Source organism: Ptychodera flava, chromosome 11 (genome assembly GCF_041260155.1).
Source record: "Ptychodera flava strain L36383 chromosome 11, AS_Pfla_20210202, whole genome shotgun sequence".
Classification (NCBI taxonomy): Eukaryota; Metazoa; Hemichordata; class Enteropneusta; family Ptychoderidae; genus Ptychodera; species Ptychodera flava.
This window is the reverse complement of record NC_091938.1, coordinates 9,182,248-9,201,557: the sequence shown is the minus strand read 5'-3', so window position 1 is coordinate 9,201,557 and position 19,310 is coordinate 9,182,248. Positions and strand designations below refer to the sequence as shown.

At 38.0% G+C, this 19,310-nt stretch overlaps 1 protein-coding gene across 1 annotated transcript in view; it reads left to right on the top strand.

Moving 5' to 3' along the window:
- The window catches only part of LOC139143464 (ankyrin repeat domain-containing protein 33B-like), an 86,984-nt gene that overhangs the window by 35,912 nt on the left and 31,762 nt on the right, over positions 1-19,310 (top strand). Inside the window, exon 2 of the mRNA XM_070713804.1 lies at positions 9,403-9,575. Within this exon, the coding sequence (XP_070569905.1) occupies positions 9,403-9,575 (173 nt within the window). The remainder of the gene's footprint in view (positions 1-9,402; positions 9,576-19,310) is intronic.

Sequence of the window (19,310 nt, the reverse complement as noted above, 5' to 3'; positions counted from 1 at the left end):
ATAAAAAATACCCTTGTTAGTTTTTTTTTCAGATTTTTGACGTAATTTGGGAATGTGATGTCCATCTGGTCCAAAATTATCAAGAGAATTACATGAACAATTTTTAAAACTTGGTAAAATGTTTCACTAAAATTTTGGCGGGAAAAAATTACTCGGACTTTCAAACTTTTACAATACATGTTAGTCTGCGACTTGTTGGGATGCTAATTCTAAGTTCATGGAGTATATGTTTAACCAGATCGTTTTTGTAAAAATAGAAAATTTTAGTTTGCCCCACAAGGAGGGCTGCCATTTTGAATTTCATGTATCGGTTATTATTGATTAATTTTTTTTTTTATTTAAAAAAATATTGCACAGTGACCCCTTTTATTTTTTATTTCGAAAGTCAATGGTTTAAAGTTTCATTGATGAAGGTTTGGACGAAAGTTAAAGTCCTCAATTTCGAGGCGCATACTACCTTACCTACCAGATGAAAAGGCAAGAATGAATAATAGTCGGTCCACACGATAGCATTCCACTTATTCAATAAGATCCTACGGAGTCAGTTGCTTCGAATCATGAAGTTATGGAAAGGCCTCGGTGAAAGCCTGAGAGCCCAGTTTTCTTGCGGCGATACAAATATTTATTGCTCGAGAATAGTAGGTCCATTTTCCTGATTCAAGTAGGTAGGGAATGAATATTTGTTGGCGCGGACAGTGTTGCTCAATGATCCCTGGTAACATAGGCAGTCATTAAGGTCAGGGGAACAGAAAGGGCTAGATTACATGACTAGGGGGCCTTGAAAACCCCTTTGGTTTGTATCAAAATTGAATTTTTTTTGTCCAGTAATCGTCAATCGTGCCCTGTAGTGTTCCATTCGTCTACAGCACCTTTAATGATAATACATAATGGCGTATTCCCTTAGACAACGGTGAATTGTAACACGGCTTCGTAAGGATGCAATGTTCCCCGGTTCTACCAAAATTCTAGCGAGTGCAATGGACCATTAATCTTCTTAATCTGTTTCGAATCCAGCAAGCACAATGGACCATTCATCTTCTTAATCTGTTTCGAATCCAGGTCCTCGGAAACGGGTATACAATAAACAGTATTTTTCAGAAAAAATTTTAAATTTCATTTTTTTCGGTCTTTGAATGATGTCTACCTTTTGCTGTAGTACGGCTAAAAACACAAAGCAAAAACTGAAAATAGATACTGTGGGCACTATGATTAGAGATTTTAATCTTAAACATATGGTCGATGATACTGCTCGAAGTTATTTTTATCATCGCGAAAGCAGAATTTGCATGCGGCCATAAATAACTCTTTTTATATCATTTACCTTTTCTATGGAATTAAATGGCCCATTATTAATGAACATGCAGATATAAAAAAGTCTACGAATTATTTTGAGATCTTGTAATTTATATAACGTCTCCCCGGTAGTTTTTGCCACCGTCTTTAACTTTCTAAAGAGAACCTGGAAATGCTTCTAGCTCAACCTATTGCTGGTCATTTTGCAATTGGCTGACTTTTGTCATATCTTTGGATCCCCCTCCCCTATGTATCAATCTGTCAAATGCCAATTGTTTCAGCGCCTAAGTGTGGGTTAACCATTGAATTAAATTGAAAAAATAATATAAATCTGACAGCATGGTTTAGTCCATGCACGTCTTAAACGTTTAATTCCCTTCTGAAAAGTCCCGTGCGTAAATATTCCCTGATATAAACCCACTGACTGCATACAAGTCTAACTCTGGGTTTCCACCATCTACCATCGACAGCAATAGAATATAGCGTGGGCTAAAAAGCCGTACGGAATACTCATTCGTGTGATTTACCATTGCCCAACCCCTACGTGCGGTGCATTCTGCGACTGCCTCTGCGTCGGACACTGTTGACAGGTTTTAAGGGACTCATCGGACAATTGCCAGAATTATATTCCGCGCTCTGTAAATGTAGTTAATAACAGGCTATCAGGAAGCGCGGCCAAGAAAGCGTTCCGTACTTCCGCTATAAATCGATAGAAAAATCGTTGATATTGCACGACAATTGTCAATACTCAGCCCATTTTGACACCCCAGTCATGAACATAAGATGTATCGTAAAAGGTTGTTCGCGTCGGGCAATACTCTGAGCCAATGTCCTCTGTATCCTTTGCGGTATTTTCGTAATAACCTCACAGAGTTTTTCCCCAAGTTTTCTAAGCAATCGTACTTCTCTCTGTCACATATCTGGGTTTACTTTTCGTGTTCCAAGGTTATTTATCACTCAGCTTCGCACAGTGCCATTCATGTGTTAAGGAAAGTAAGTCAATATGAGATTGAAAGTCTCATTAGCATAGCCCTATATAAGCGTTCCAGCGTACTTCTAGGTAGTCGAGTATTTGACAGTTCTCGCGCTTGATTTATGCGTGAGCTCAGCCAGCAATCCAATAGTTTGTTTGCAGATCGCTCTCGTGTGCGCAAGCGACACGCTCCACAAATATCTTCGTAAATATCTTCTATAAATGGCCACAGGTGATTGATTCGTGTCGTGGCTGTTTGAAGGATTTAATCTCTGGCTATACAGTGTGGCTCTTTTCGCAATTTCAAATATACTTGCCGTGTCTGAACCTCACTAGCCTTGAGAAGTTTCTGTAAATCGCTTGAAGGAAGAGTTGTTCTGTTAAGGCGATACATCATATCATATCAAGCCCTGAAGATTGCTTTTTCAACCGCATGTGCAAAAAAGTAAAAACAGAACAACTCCTCCGCTTTGAGACAAGAGATTTTGGCGTAAAACTGATAACCCCGTACGTCTCAAGGGCGGGATTTAAGGTAATTTATAGTCAATGCTATTTTTCAAACTTCATTACGTTGTCAAGTGATCTTTTTGGGGGATCATTAATTGGTCCGTCAGGGACGTATAATTAAGTATTTTCCCCTTGTACACAGGACAGTAAAATCAATTGTGTGCTATGCTTGGATGGATGGATGGATGGATGGATTGATATCTAGATGCATGGAAGGGTGGATAGATGGACTTGGTTTGCAGGTTTGTAAGAAAATAGGAATGCTAGTAGGTAGGTAGGTAGGTAGGTAGGTAGGTAGGTAGATAGATAGTACGCATACATACATACATACATACATACATACATACATACATACATACATACATACATACATACATACGTACGTACGTACGTACGTACGTACGTACGTACGTACATACATACATACATACATACATACATACATACATACATACATACATACATACATACATACATACATACATACATACATACATACATACATACATACATACATAGAATAAAATTTGACAGAGCTCTTCACCCAGTGTCTGTATCCTTCCAATCGGTCGATCTTCATTTCAAAGTCTGTAACGAATGGTCGTCAACACTGCATTCAATCTTAAACTACCTTTCTCGTTTTCAATAATATATTAACGATAGAGTAAGGGTAGAGAGAGGGCTGATTGATCATTCCATTCAAGTTACACTATCAACACCATCGAAATTACTGCCTGGAGCAACGTCCATCGTTAACGGCTTGCAATTGGAGCAACGAGCCATGAACAGCTTCGCAATGGAGACAAAGAATGAAACCAATCGTTTTCGTTTCTAGAAAGGTTAATATGTACACAAACATTTTGCAAATGGAACGACGAATCAAGTAGTCGCATCGACGCCCGGCAGATTGAAGAGTAATAGGAGATGGCGTGTAGATGATCGTACATTAGCCAGTGTTTTGAACAAAACGGCGAATGCACTGGTGTGTTGATTTTTTTGTCACAATGGGTCGCTTTAAGCTGTCTCGTCGGCGAATTTAACCCTTTGAGTGCTGTAATTTTTCCCACCAAATTTTTACTGCCACATTTTGCCAATTTTTATGAATTTTTATGAATTTTTGTGATAATTTTGGACCAAATGGATATCATATATTATTAGCTACAGTTTTTTATCAAAACTTTGGCAAAAATCTGAGAAATATTGACAAGAGTATATTTTGTAACTGGGAGAAAAATTGACGTTGGCGCTCAAGGGTTAAACGCTGATAAATGATGCCCGTGTTCTGCTTGTCAAGCACAACAGAAATTCCGATTCGCTTAACCTAAGATTTGTGTAAATGAGACACACTGCGGTGATGATGATGCGCAGGGATACATCGGCCTCGCGAAATTCCTTACTCTTTCGAAACACTCAGGCTCTCAAGGCGATTAATATACAAACTTTCCCTAAGAAAGCCTTTTGTAATTGTACGGAATCGTATAAATACGTTCTGGACCGTACATCCCAAGAAATAATCTCAAGCATTTTGTCGTCGATATAACTATACACTGAAATCGAAGGTTTGCCACACAAAGAAACGACTCATATTTAAAGCTGGCAAATTCAATTCTCGCAATAATCTAATAGACGCATGGAGCAGTTTGCACCAAAAGAAAAAGGTTTTACATGGCGTAGAGCAGTACCTTTGTACAGTGTAGGTTAGATTAGAAATGTATACAGCTACTGACCCTTTAATTCACAAACTTGTGTATCTACCATTTAAATTGGAAAGTCAGGGGCGGATATGACTATGAATCGATGTCATACAACACGAGACAAAGGCTGAAATGACCGATCAAACGAAAAGTATGTAGTTACAGTACCTGCTCTTTTTGAAATAATTCATTTGTATGGCACAATAAACCACAGGTATCTTGGGAACCAATGCTTTCTACCACAGCTGCTGTGTTATGTTAACAGTTGTCACGGACATATTCACAAGTACATTTTCATTATTTATATATTTGTCATGGATCTTAACAAGACCATTAGGGAGGTCTTATAAAAACCGGTCGATGGAAACCCTGATATGAGATCGGTATCCTTACATATTGTAAATCGATTTTTCAAAAGCCACTTTGACGCGAAGTACACTTAAGAGGTTTCTCGGCGGTTTGTGTGTTCCCTGTTTCACTCTAAGATTGAGCTGCTCACTCTTTTGAAACTCGAAAGTTCGCGCCAGGTCAGGTTTCCAAGCAATATTTATCCGTTAAGAACTGCATCTGAAGTCATCTTCTCGTGAGCTCAAGCTGCGCAAATCGCAAGATGCGCTTAGGAGTGTCTCTGGTTACTTTCATATAAGTCATTATGGAAAAGAGATCCTGCTTCGGCCTTAAACCCGCAGATCTTTATAATCTCGATGAAGTGACACGATTTCTTCATTGAAACCATTAAGTGAGGGAGAGTTTTTTTGGGCCAAAAGTCACGAAAAGAGGTTTTTATCACGCGACAGATGTGATCTTACAAAACTCTGCTCGGCTTGTTCCTATGGACACAAATGCAAAAAATGGAAGAAATAAAGGGAAAGTTAATTGACCATTTACTTGTGGACAAGGGCGAGAGTCCAGCTCAGCATACGACTACAAGGTTTTCAAAAATAATTTATCGTTAGTGAAAAAAAATCAATCCGTCAATTATTCTTTCGAAATAACATTTCTGAAAAATGCGTACGAATAGCATACCGATAAATATAGAATTTGTCCAAAATTATATGGCTGCATGCTGTTAACGTAAATTTTCAACAAAAATAGCCTTTAAGTACATGTACATAGAGACTATTATCTGATATATTAATGTGCATGGGCAGAAAAGATATTATGAAATAGGAATGTGTGTATTCCTGATTAAAATAATTTTAAATGGAACAAAAGAAATAAAAAAATAAGTCTACATTACAAAAATTTATAAAAAATATTCATTCTTTTAAAACACACTATAGGAAAACAGCTGCACGCAATATGCAGAAATAAGCTGATCTTAAGGTAAAATGTACCTCTAGGATAGATATTCTGACTCTCAAATTTACTTCTCATGTCTTTCGCTTGTGGGTGATCATTTTGAAGCTTTTGACGCAAGAAAAAATTACTGTATAAGATTTTTTCGAAAATCGAACATTTAGTTGTCTTCATTTGGTTATCACAGGTAGAGTGGTCATTTTGAATTTTAAATATATCGGTAAATGTAAACCGATGACTTCTGATCTTTATTCTTGATTTAGTAAAGAATGGTTGAAATTTTCATTAAGGAAAGTTTAATCAAATCTTTAAAGGTATACAATCACCTGTAATCTAAATAAGCCCAAATATGGTCAAAGGGGCGTTCCTTTGTATTCAAAATGCCCATGTGAGGGCGCTGTTTTAAGTAGCGGCCACCCTCTTAAAATCTGTGATTAGTTAGATTTTTTCTTTTCATGGTAACTGTTGCAAATTTGGAACAGGTGACAGTATATATTTAAAGGTATACAGTCACCTGTAATTTAAATATGCCCATATATAGTCAAAAGTGGCGTTCCTTTGTATTCAAATGCCCATGTGAGGGCGCTGTTTTTAAAAAGCGGCCACCCACTTAAAATATGTGATAGGTTAGATTTTCTCTTTCCATGGTAACTGTGGCAAAATTGGAACAGGTGACAGTGAACCTTTAAGTCTTTCACTTCCGAGGCGCCTACTACATTAAAAAAACATAATATACACACTAAACAGAAAACATAACGCGGGGCTGCACTCGACACAAAGTAAAATTTGTTAGGCCCTATTGGGTGTTTCCGTAGAAACAAAAAACCCTAAGAAGAGCATAATTCTTAAAGAATAATGGACTGTTTTTATAAACTTAGGATAAATATTTTTGAGATGTTTGGTGTTCTCTAGCGGGACGAAAGCTAAAACTTGAAGAACCAGGCATAGCCCAGTATGTTACTCTGTCTAACCTAAGCCAGTATGTAAAAAATAACGGTCAGTTTGTTGTCTTTTATTAATATCAGATTACCAACAAACCTAAGAATATCCTCAATTTTTTGAAAAAATTGATATGCTGGAAACTATTGCCTTTGAACATGGACACACAAATGTGACCTTCACACAATAACAGTGGTCGCGTTCGCATGTTGTATTCGCCAGTGCGTGAATGGTGCTACGTCGTCCTAAAATTCATTTTGATATATTTATTTGTACCATCAGATAACAGCAGGTATTGTCGTTTCGACCACTCTTTTCAGACTGGTTAAACTATGATCAGATAGTTCGTTCCGTGGTCAAAATGTTGTGTAGTACGCACAGTGATGTAAAGAGCTCCAGTACAGAATCACAGTCAAAGGCTGAGGTACATGATTGTTCGTGTCGTCTGCTGCTCGTTGGGTGTGGTAATCAATACTTACCGTATTTCTAGGAGAACAAATGAATCGTATTTTATTATTTAGGTCGTATTTAGCAAATATTAGTAAATATCTCTTTTCTCATTACTCGCGGTCACGGGCTCGATAACGACTGATGTATCGAGTATTAGCTTAATGTCAGTCACGTGGGCCTAATGGTTCTACTCCGGAATAAAAAGGACGCGAGGCGTTCTACAGACTCAGTACGCCCAAATAATCACGTGATGCCGGTACAAACAAACCCACATGTGTACTAACGCGTATGGAAATACACGTACGTCTATGCGCGTTTGCGCACATGGCTTTGTTTGTACCGTGGTCGATTCGAATTCCGGGTTTGGCCTAATTGACCAATGAAAGTGCCTCCAATTGATCACGTTTACTGAACAATATCATACCATAAATCAGACGACTATCTGTGACTGAGTAACGGCTTTACCATTCTGTTTGTAACTAAGTCAGGCCATATACTGAAATCCTTGCTAACAATGACTCACATATAAAGCAAGAGACAGCTATCACTGATTTAGGCGTCGCTGCATGCCGGGTAATTGATATAAATGGATTCTACTCACTTAAGTGCAAAGTCGGCCTCGGATTATTTGAATCAATATCCATGCGAATCTATTTTCCCAGATGCTTTTAGACCCTCTGAATCGCGACCAATCTTTCTTCTGAAGAAAGAGAAATGTTTCAATGAGTACACGAACAGAAGGCAGTCGTTGATTATATCCTCCTGCCCGTTGTGAGCTATAGGTGAAGAATGATGTAATGCCATTAAAGGGTTTAATATCTTTCAGAAAGACCATATTACCAATTTTGCTGCTCTGAGATATTTTGTCTGGCAATTCAGGTTTGTTCCTAATCATAGAAGAGGGTTATATCCAATTTCTGGCCTAAAGTAAAACCTGTAATTCACAATGATTCTTGGGAAAAACACAATTATCGGTGGTGTTCCTTTCGCATCTTGAGAAGTCAGTATGATTGCTGTAGAGTAATGAATGCATATGATAATGGTATTGATATGCGTGGGATTTATTACGTGTCGTTTGACAGCCTGTCACTGTTGCATTAAAGACGTAATGATTATTTAGCACATCAACTTTTTACACACAGCAGAATCGTGACGGATATTAAAAGAAAAGTGCGCCCACACGGCAGTTTAAAATCACGAGTTAATCAGTCGACAATTTGAAGTCTGGCCTCGGGGACATATATGGACTCTCAAACTTTTACAATAAATTTTGGTCTACCACTTGTTGTGACTCATTTTGAAGCTGATGGAGTAAATAAAGTTTTCGCCGGCTTATTTTGGTGAAAATCGAAAATTTTATTTTTGCTCAGTGGTGGCAACCATTTTGAATTTCAGGCGCCGTTAAATATTTTTTTCTCATGTACGAAAGCTTGTACGGTGACCCCTGTTTTTCCTTCTAAGGGGATACAGTCGTCGAAGCTTTGTTCAAAGGTCGTATGGGACCCATAGGACCAATGTCAACACTGTAGCTATGATGATGAAGTGCAATCAACATATCGTGCTCTAAATACGTTGTTTGTAAACAAGAAACTCGCACAGGCGCAATTCTGACGACTGTTTCCCTTTAATTCTGAAAGGGAATGGTAAAGTTTCCTTGAGCACATTAAAGTTTAGAAGAATGTTTAAGTATCTCATTTTCGAGGCACGAACTACTTTAATATTAAAGACGATTGGTAAGTTGGGCATTGTACATTTCGTGTGACTGTGACGTTGTAGAAATGTACATTTGCCGCCAGATTCGCTTCAAGTACCTGTTTGCCGTATGACTGTACTCAATGAGACGTATTGAATGTATGTTTGCATATTTCCCAACTCAAATTCTTTGCTTCCTAAGAGAAAAACATTGCATTTGCTTTTATTAAGTACGCTATCATCTGACACCTGTTTTTTTTAAGCCTAGGTCATGCAACCGACGCATCGCCCTTGATGTGGTATTCATGTTTATCATTACACTGGGGCATCTGGAAATAATCTGAAATCTGAGTCCGTTCCATGTTTTACCTGACACATGCTTCTTGTGGATCATTTTCCGTGTTGGTTGACAAATAGGGAAAATGGAGTAACGATCACTACATGAAAGTCGCGACATCAAGTGACATATTGATGTTGCGGAGGAAAAAAGACGTTCTTTTTTTACAATTGTAATGGCAACTCACTGAACCGGTTTGTCTCCTTCCTTTATTGCAGATAGCGTAGACCATGAAGATGGTGGTAGCCAGAAATCTGAGGAGAGAAAAGACGAACAGACTCGCTCAGCGTTTCTTCGGGCTTGCCAAGACTGCGACGAGAAGAAATTGGACGAACTGATTAAGAAGGGTCTGAGTTCAGATGAAGTGAACATTTGTGATCGATCCGGGAAGGTAAGCATTGCAGCGTGTCAATGCACAGCCATGTTTGCTAATTCCCCTGAAGGTAGTTACTGCACGACTCTCTCGCCACTTAGGAAAGTGAAGTTGACTTCTGGTAGATGAGAAGAATTTTTTGAAGTTAGACATCTTTCGAGAGCTACTATTTGAAGTCAAAATGGTCGTCAGCAGAAACAATCAAGGAGCAAGGAGCTCTACTTCGCCGAAAGATCACTGAGAAAGTCTATCATGGCGGCGAAATTTATTTCTTTGTCGCCGCAACAAACACAGCAAGAGTAACAGAGCCAGGTCGGTTGGTATTGGTGGTCGGAAATGCGCTACAGAAATTCTCGCAATTTACATACCGTTTGTAGGCTGTAAAAATAAACTTGAAATTTCAAGTTTACTCGAAATTGCAACGATTATCAATGACTGTCAGCTTGTCCGAGACTGTCTAAGTAGGCATTATTTATGTTGATTTTTCCTGTCATGGTCAAAAACTAATTATGAATATTAATAAATTATTAATTAGAATGTTACAGAATAGTAAACGTTTTACATACAATGCCTAGTTTGTGTAAATATCTTCTGGAAAGACCCATTGTTTTTATAATTATGATTATTAAATTATGATTATGATTAATAAATCATATTTTACAAATTGCGATCTACTCATGTAAACAATCCTCTAGAAACCCTAATTTATTAATATTCATGATTAACTTTTGATCATAACACAAAAAATCAACACAAATAATGCGTACTTCGCCTGTGGACTGACGGCCGTCATAAAAAAATTCTCGAAACAGGCATTACATGCATTGTTTCGAAAGTCTACACTCACACTTATAGTTATATCTTTAAGATATCAGAACAAGTGTATATTCACAAAGTACCGTAATACATGTACTTTAATCACAGTTGATATATTGTGTATGTGAGCTATGATTGGAAGGATGGTTTTATGGCATCTGCTATTCCCAGCCAAGCTGGAAGTCACCTAACGTTGTTACAATTTCGTTTAATCTTCCAGTGATTTCAAGTAATTTTGAATAACATCAGCTTCATTAAAACGCTGTTTTTGCCATAATTTCTGTTGTATATGGAAACAATAGATATCATTTTGCCGGCCATTATAATTTCGTAGTCAAACACAAAAAACACACAAAGTTTTTGTGGCATCATCATCATAAATCAATCCAAAACAAGGTTGTCATTTGAACTTGAGCGAACGCTGACGGCGTTATTCTGCAAACTACCAGATCGCACATTAGCGCCATTTTAATATGCGATCTAAGGGAAATAAATGGTAAACTACGAAGGTGATGATTCATTTTTCTTTCCTACTCCGAAAATTTTCTTCGTCACTTCGGAGGTAAGGAAGTCGTGGAGTAACTGTTGTGTCTTTGTATGGTTCATTATGTCACTGCATTGACATTGTAATGATCATGTCTCATGGCGCTGACGGGCAATTTGGCGTCAACACCCTCTGTGGCAAATATCATCGTTTATTATTACCCACCAGATAATCAAGAGCATCTATTGTTCCTTTTTACTAGTCCCCCTCCTGCAAAAGGCACTCTAGAGGACCAATGTCCTCACTCTGTCTGTCTGTCCGTCTGTCCGTTCGTCCGCCCGTCAGTCCGTCCAAATTTGTGGAGCTCGCGAAGTTATTACATTAAAGTTGAACAGCTTAGGCTCGTTATATGTTTGGATGATTATCTAGAACTGAGTGGAATTACAATGATGTGACTTGTATTATGATTCTCCATCATTTTTCAAAAATGTTAACCCATAACATCGTTATTTGATATTTGGTACCACTGTTGGTAGGGACCATTGCGTTCGATCTTTATTCAAATTAGCATGATATTTGCATATTTTTTGTTGTTGAAAATTGCTTTAAATTCTTTGTCAAAAATCTTCCCTTCAGGAATATCTTTCAGAGGTTATCAATAGGTTCCGAAAGGTGACTCAATTTTCACTAGTGAAAACTATTACTTAATTTGCATATGTAAACTTTTAGGACACTTTTCTCGAGTTTTGATCAAAACACCATGAAATCTTTCATAAAATGCTAGTCCTGCACTTTCAAACGAAGTTTGCAGGTTCATAGGGCTGACAGTATTCTGCTCTGTGCAAAGGTTGATGAAATTTACTCAATAATTTTTTTATTTTTGTTACAAAAATCAAGACATACCGGCTTCAGTAATTTCCATATTTGATTTTAGGTGCTATGGACTTGTTAATTTACAGAAAAAATCTTGTTGAGTCTTGTTGTTATCATCACAGCCATATAACACGGGGGCAATGAAAGCCTTACTTTGTATAGCTGCACTTTCTATGATTATCACTTAGACCTCCTTGAAGATTCCATGAGTGTCTAGTTGATTCACAGATAAACATAACAGTCTTCAGAGTATGATGAAATAGACACCAAAGGTAACACCTTGACAGTCTTCAGAGTATGATGAAATAGACACCAAAGGTAACACCTTGACTTCGATGTCATGTCAAGTAGCTTTTCCTTGGCTAACTTGCTAATAGGTTGCAACTTCGCCGTCCATATGTCCCAAATAAAAAAACAGCGTTATGGAGTTAGCATCTGGATGCGTGCTGACGCGTACGCTAGCTAATTTTCATCATTGTCGAATTTTGAGTCTCGTTTGTGAAAAACCCTGCGGCGCCGAAATTCGTATAGAATTCGTATTGCGAATGCCTACAGGTTGATTGTTTTATCTTGATCCTTTTTTTACTTCAAAGTGAGTGACATTATGAGAGCAAGCTCAAACAACTTGCCGCATGGAAGTGCTGCGTACATCGGTTCGCTTCCAGTAACATGAAAATTTTCTTCCCGCCAAATTACCAATCAGAAATTTGCCCCGGGCAGTGACGGAATTAACGAAACTAACTAGACGTTGAGATACACATTACTGGTACGCTGTAGAGACTATTATACTAGCGTTCATAGATTGGCTATCAGATCTGCTGAATTTCTTTGCTGGATAAACGTGAGTCACGTCTGCTACGCTAAATAATACGGTTTCGAGCTGCGCGCGCAGCTACTCGCATATAGCACCGTAAAAAGATAGGTGCTCATGATTGATTTTCTTCGGAGTTGCGAATGACGAAATGACAAATCGTACTTGGCACCCCGAGAGACGTGAGCTTTATCTTGGCGAGACTGTTGGGCAGTTCGCAAGTTCGGCTGATTTATTACCTAATGACGGTTTTCGTCAGCACTTTGGAAATCGTAACCCTTGGAAACTTGACACTTTACGCGCAATTTTCAGTAAATACCCCATTTTTTCTCACAAAACGGGCATGATTTATGAGAAAATAGACATGGAAGGCGAAAAATAGCATACACATTTTGTAGAGAACGGCGGAGCGACTTGACCTCAACATGTGTCAAACTTTAATGTTTGCCCTCTGATTCGGATTCGAAGTTGAACTTTGACCCACTGCACCTGAAAGGCACCTCGTGTTGCTCAGATGGTTTCTTTCATGTTTACTGTGAATCAGACTCATTCGGAAATCTGTTGAATTGCAAGAGTGGAGTTTTCGCGCCATTGGTATTGATGGAAAGCTCAAACATAAAACTTCAGTGTACATTGACGCGACATTCTCTGAATTGCAAAGAAGGCGCTTGTCAGCAGGAAACCGGGAATGTTTTCGCAAGAGCTGACGATATCGATTTTTTTGAATGCGCTGCATATTGACCCTCAGTGGCTGTGTTTATCAATGATGAGGCTGTTATATTTTAGAGGCCAGCGTCAACAATTGAATTTTCAGAAACCGTATAAAATTGAAACGTGAAATTGCATGAAAGAATATTTATACCCTCAGAAGAGTATCTTAGAAAACACGTTTCCAAGCGAACGGCACATAAAAACGATTTTGTAAAGGTCGCATGACAGTGTCAACGTTTCCAACGACTTCACTTGCAATGTAAATTGGAAATCATCGTACGTTGCCCTTAGCAAGGTTTCTTTGAACCAAGCAACTTTGATGCTGCAGTAATTGCAACATACTGATCCAGCATGAATGGTAACAAGTCATCCGATAAGAGCGTATCACCAGCCGAGAGAATGGCAGTTCATTCACCCATAGGGGAGAAGTCTCCGTGCATTACCTGAGCAATTATATAGGTTCACATAGTTAGTTTTACGATTTACATCTCCCAGATGCGATCTGACCTGTAGCATCGTTTGGACATCATTTTAAATTTTATATCTCTATGTGTAACAACAACACGCTCTTTCACAATACAGTAGAAGACGGAGCGATTTCTTTAATAATGTTTTATTGTTTTACGAGTCAGCATTTTCATGTGTTTTTAAATGTAAGCTTACAAAGTACAAATCTGTTTCATATCTGTTTCTCTGTCTGTCTGTATGTATGTATGTATGTATGTATGTATGTATGTATGTATGTATGTATGTATGTATGTATGTATGTATGTATGTATGTATGTATGTATGTATGTATGTATGTATGTATGTATGTATGTATGTATGTATGTATGCATGCATGCATGCATGCATGCATGCATGCATGTATGTATGTATGTATGTATGTATGTATGTATGTATGTGGCGACATCTCTCCACACAATCTGCGTACATGTGTGAACATTCCGTATGCTGCATGGGCGTGTGCTGACCTTTTAGCACTGACTAAATATTTACTATCATCCCCTGAACCTTTGTAATAAGGACGATGATGTAGCAGTAGCGTAATGGAAAATTAAATGATAAATTAGAGAAAAAATCATGAATAACGATCGCATTAGGTCCATAAATAATATAAATAAAATGACGAGAATCTGTTTTCTTTGGTCGTGAAACGAGGCCTTTATATTTCAATATTATTTCAGTCGAACACATCTCTGCCAGTGAACAGTTCCATGCTAACGATGAAGCGCAGTATTATAACTTTACTTATTCACGGCCCTCATTGCATGGTTTTCTTCGGCAATTTGCATTTGTATCCTCAAAATACAAGTATTTGGATATGGCCTCCCGTCATTAGCTCTGTTAATGTGGTTTGGTACGCTCATTGTTGGCATGCGTTACTGCGTTTTCAATCGAAAACCTGGCTTTCGAGTTCGTTAACTTCCAATCTTCTTTCTTGAAACCTCATCATTCGATATTCCCTCTGAACATCATGTTACGTTAGAGTACAGCATGCTGTCCCTTCAATGTAAGATAAAGTGACCAATGAACTAGCGCGGTCATCTCAACCATTTTCCATTTGCCTTTGAAATAAAACAACTTAAAACAGAGAGAGTGATACAGGCAGACAGATAGACAAGCAGACAGACAGACAGAGACGGACTCACAGAAAGACAGACACACAGACAGGCACTTTCCTATTCTCATCATTATTCTCATGGCGCGTTATTTTAATCCAATAATATTTAAAAAAACAAAATGTTTGCTTTTCTCACTCACAACAAATACGCCGGAGATTTGCTGGCAAACACAAAATGTATGTAATGAAACAGAATTGTAATGTGGTTAATAGCTCGGCAATAATAGCTAAATCGAATATATGCCGTGCTGAAAAAAAGCTAAAGTCTAGGAAAGTCTGTAAAAAGGTAAGCAAAATTTATGGCTTTCATTATGATAGGAAAACGTTGAAACGGATTCAATCATCGCATCGAGTCTGATAAATCGCCATTCTTTCCGCGTTATGGCGGCTACGTGTGTTCATGCGACGTGCTCCGCTCGGTAGCATGATTTCAAGTTTCCCTTTCCACTGCTTAGTCCATTAACAAGGCAGTCCACGTGCGGTAGCCGTTGTCTATATAGCGAAATGCGTATAAATGCGATGTTTTTACCCGTACGGTCTCATAGAAATTTTTATCGCGTTTCTCACAAGACGTCGCCGGTGATCGTGTATAGATGTTCTGTAATAATGTTGTTCCATTTGCCATTAAGAGTGCTCTCCAATACGTATGTCATGACAGCTCGCTTGCATGGTCGACCATCTGTGGCGATGTTTTTTCGACTGTAATCGAACGAACTGGTAAAATATTCTCTCCCCAGGGTAAGTGCGGAAGATATGTAGAGGCGAATCGATAACTGCAAAGGTCGAGTCGTGATTTGCTGCTTTGATGCCTTACATTAAACAAAATGTACTTTCCGATGTGAGAGAGAGAGAGAGAGAGAGAGAGAGAGAGAGAGAGAGAGAGAGAGAGAGAGAGAGAGAGGAGAGAGAGAGAGAGAGAGAGAGGAGAGAGAGGGAGAGAGAGAGAGAGAGGAGATGTTTGGAGTTCGTTTTAAGGAAATATACTAGGGCCAAGTTTATTCAATTTCATCGTGAAGCCCGGAAGCAGAAGATCCATAGCAGAATAGCAAACGGCAGACGCTGACAGTACACTTTTCAAATTAAGATAACCTTTAACAAACGTAGTTAGAAGACCGGTATGCTAGCAGGAGACACTACGACTTTAAAGCATGGGCCATCAAGTCTTTAGAAGGATGACCAGAATGCGATATGAAATCGACGTTTCGCTGTCGAAGATTTTAATGCATATTTTGTATAAGTACGAAAAATATGCCTTTCTGCATGTATCTGTCTGTTAACATTAGAATGTTTTGCAGTACGCATTTTTGATTTACCTCCCCCATACCAAATGGTCTAACCCATACCTGAATATCAAATTGCGCTACATCAGGTAGAATCTTTGTTCATTATTTGTAGGAGAAATTGATTTCCACGTGATAATTTATTAATGCGTCTCAGCATACACAGAATCGTGTATATTTAATCCTGTTTGTTATAAGAATAAGTAAAAAAACACCGCTACTCGGAACAAATCACATCCAACGAATTCGATCAATTATTCGATATATGAAAAATAAACTGAAAATCGACGTTTTTCGCAGAGATTTCAAGACACTGATTTTGTTTGAGATCTTCCAGATGACAGCGCCCATTCAATCATGAAATGCTAAAGACAGGCGAAGTACCATCATACTCGTCGAGAGCCATACGAAGTATCAAAGAACGGCATTTTCTATCTATAATCCTCTCGGATGACATGATGGTAAAACGGATTAAATCTTTAGCAAATAATCTTTCAGCATCGCTTACAGGAAAATCATCGGAAGTAGGAAAAAGAATTTCACTCGTACAGCATAGAGTGAATACGCAGGAGAGGGTAAAACTTGAGAGTATGTGAAAAAACCGAAAACGGTCATAATAAACGCATGGTTCATTTACAGATATATTTTGACAAACGTCATATATATATATATATATATATATATATATATATATATATATATATATATATATATATATATATATATATATATATATATATATATATATATATCATTGTATTGTCAGAGAACATTGACGTTTAACAGCGGCAAAGAGTCATTGCGTGACCTCTCCGCTGGCCGACTCTGTGGAAGGTCACAATCAACGCCAAATATACGATTTCGGAGAATATAAGTTTGCGCCAAACTCCTTGAGCTTATTCCAAAACGCAGGAGGGGGAGCAAGTAAACACGAGGGTTTTGGTAAAACAATATAATATTAATTACAACGGTTAACTCTTCAGTCAGTCGCAAGCTGTCGTGTTTTGTCCTGTCACAATTACTAGAAGTACCTCCTTCCCCTCAGTCTGAAAATATCCATCGGACTGATTGGAGACCATATATTGAAATTCTTTTCTAGTTCTCTCATGTCGGCTTATCCATCTATAGTCTGTTAAAATAACCTTTTCTTTTCTCCTTGTTTTGCCTCTTAATGGAAAACATTTTCACATAGTGTTAAATCTGAGAATAGAGCCATACTGACTTCTACCTCTCTGTTAATTTTTAAAAAAATTTGCAACCGCTGATTTTTATTCTTGCTCATGAAAAATAACATTATGAGATTTCTTCAAAGCTGTTACTTTTGATTGCATTTTCTATCATTTTACTTGTGGTTGTAAAATACAGTTTATTCAATTTGCCAAAACACTCAGCATGACCCATGCGTCAAGTGAATGTATTGTCGATTACCTAACTCCTTCCTTTAATAGTCTTCATTTGTCAACAATAACATCGCATCTTGTTGATCACAATGCCTGTATGTTTGCAAAGCCGATGCTTTGTATTTAAACATCAATTAGATACTTCAATAACCAAATGTATATTTCCTCTAGAAAAAAGTGATGAAAATATTGCCCCTTTAAGCAAGAGATTGGTAAACATTACAAACTTATTTTCATAATCGTACAACCTGAACAGTAGTAGATATTCGAACTCTCAAGCTTTTACACACTTTTTGGTTCACCACTAGCGGTTCATTTGGAAGCGAATGAAATGAACAAAGTTTTAACCGGCTTTATTTTTATAAAGATCGACAATTTTAAATTACTTTTTTCTAGAGTTAACACAGGGATGCCGACCATTGAATTTCAAGTCTTTAAATATTGGCCGAGTTGTTTCTGCAGTGGCAAATTTCGCACGGTGGGCCTCAATCTACACCTTTGATTACAAAAGTGAACGATCAAGATATCCCACACGGAAGGTTTGAGCAAAACAGATGAAGTCTCTCAAGGGAGTACCTAACTTCAGAGTGGAATGTATGATATGTGTAATGTGGTTGAATGGGACTGATTAAGGTTTAAGGTTGTCTTGTGGTAGGAATGGAATGGAATATAATGATATATAAAATATAGACCTATAGTAATAATGAAATGGAGAAATTTGCTAAAATATTCCGGGAGAATGAAAACGTACAGATTTGAAACATCATTAATGTTTTTAACAACGCGGTGACTCGTACAGCGGCGTTGATACGGCCAAGGTCATGATAACATTCACAGGGGAACGCTGTACTTGCACAATAATCGGATAATGTTTTCTGCTGGTTTTATAGGTCAGAGCTTTAGAAAGCCATTAAGACGGATAATTTCTTGGATCGTGCCATTCCATGCATGACAGTCCGATGCTTATTGTTTTTATGCGTGAAGGGTTTGTGAAGTGTGACGGCACATTACCCAATTGCACGCAATAAACTGATGATTTGAGAGCGACCATGATCAAAATTGCTTTTGGCGGATTATTTTATTTCGTGGAGTTATAATCGCTTCTGAAATCAGATATTTATCACTAATTTATTCACCATGTTCTGTCTTACTTTGCCAACGTATGCATTCTATTCTTCCCGAAAATTTGAATCTTTACTCGCCATGAAATGCCGACATTGTAACTACCCAGATATTCAAAACCCGCTGTCTATCAAAAAGCACGTATTGCTTCGTGATTGACTTCTGAACAATTAGTCGATATAAAAAATTTAACAGGGACGCTTTATCTGCACGGCCATACAGATGATTGTATTGTTGGTGACCTTCTCTGTTTTGAATACCGTTTACCGCGTCCCGTGAGATATAGTCTAGTAGATGGATACAACGTGCTCTCAGTCGTAATTTTTCAACTACCGCCACATGGGAAGTAACTAAGTTGCGACTTAAATATCTTATGCATGTTGTTTGACGTTAATTTGATGATGGGGTTAATCCTACCAAATTTATTTCTCTGACTGATGATATCCCCAAACCACGATCCCTCCATCACGTGTGATATAGGGACCGTGCTAAAAATGCTGGCCTTATTAATAACTTATCGCACTTACGGCCAGGAAGAATAATTAAATTGTTCCTCGGAATCGCCGCTTTTTGATAGTTTGGATTTTTCTTAAATTGCGGCAAACATTGTACTTCCGCATTGCGTTTTTGTT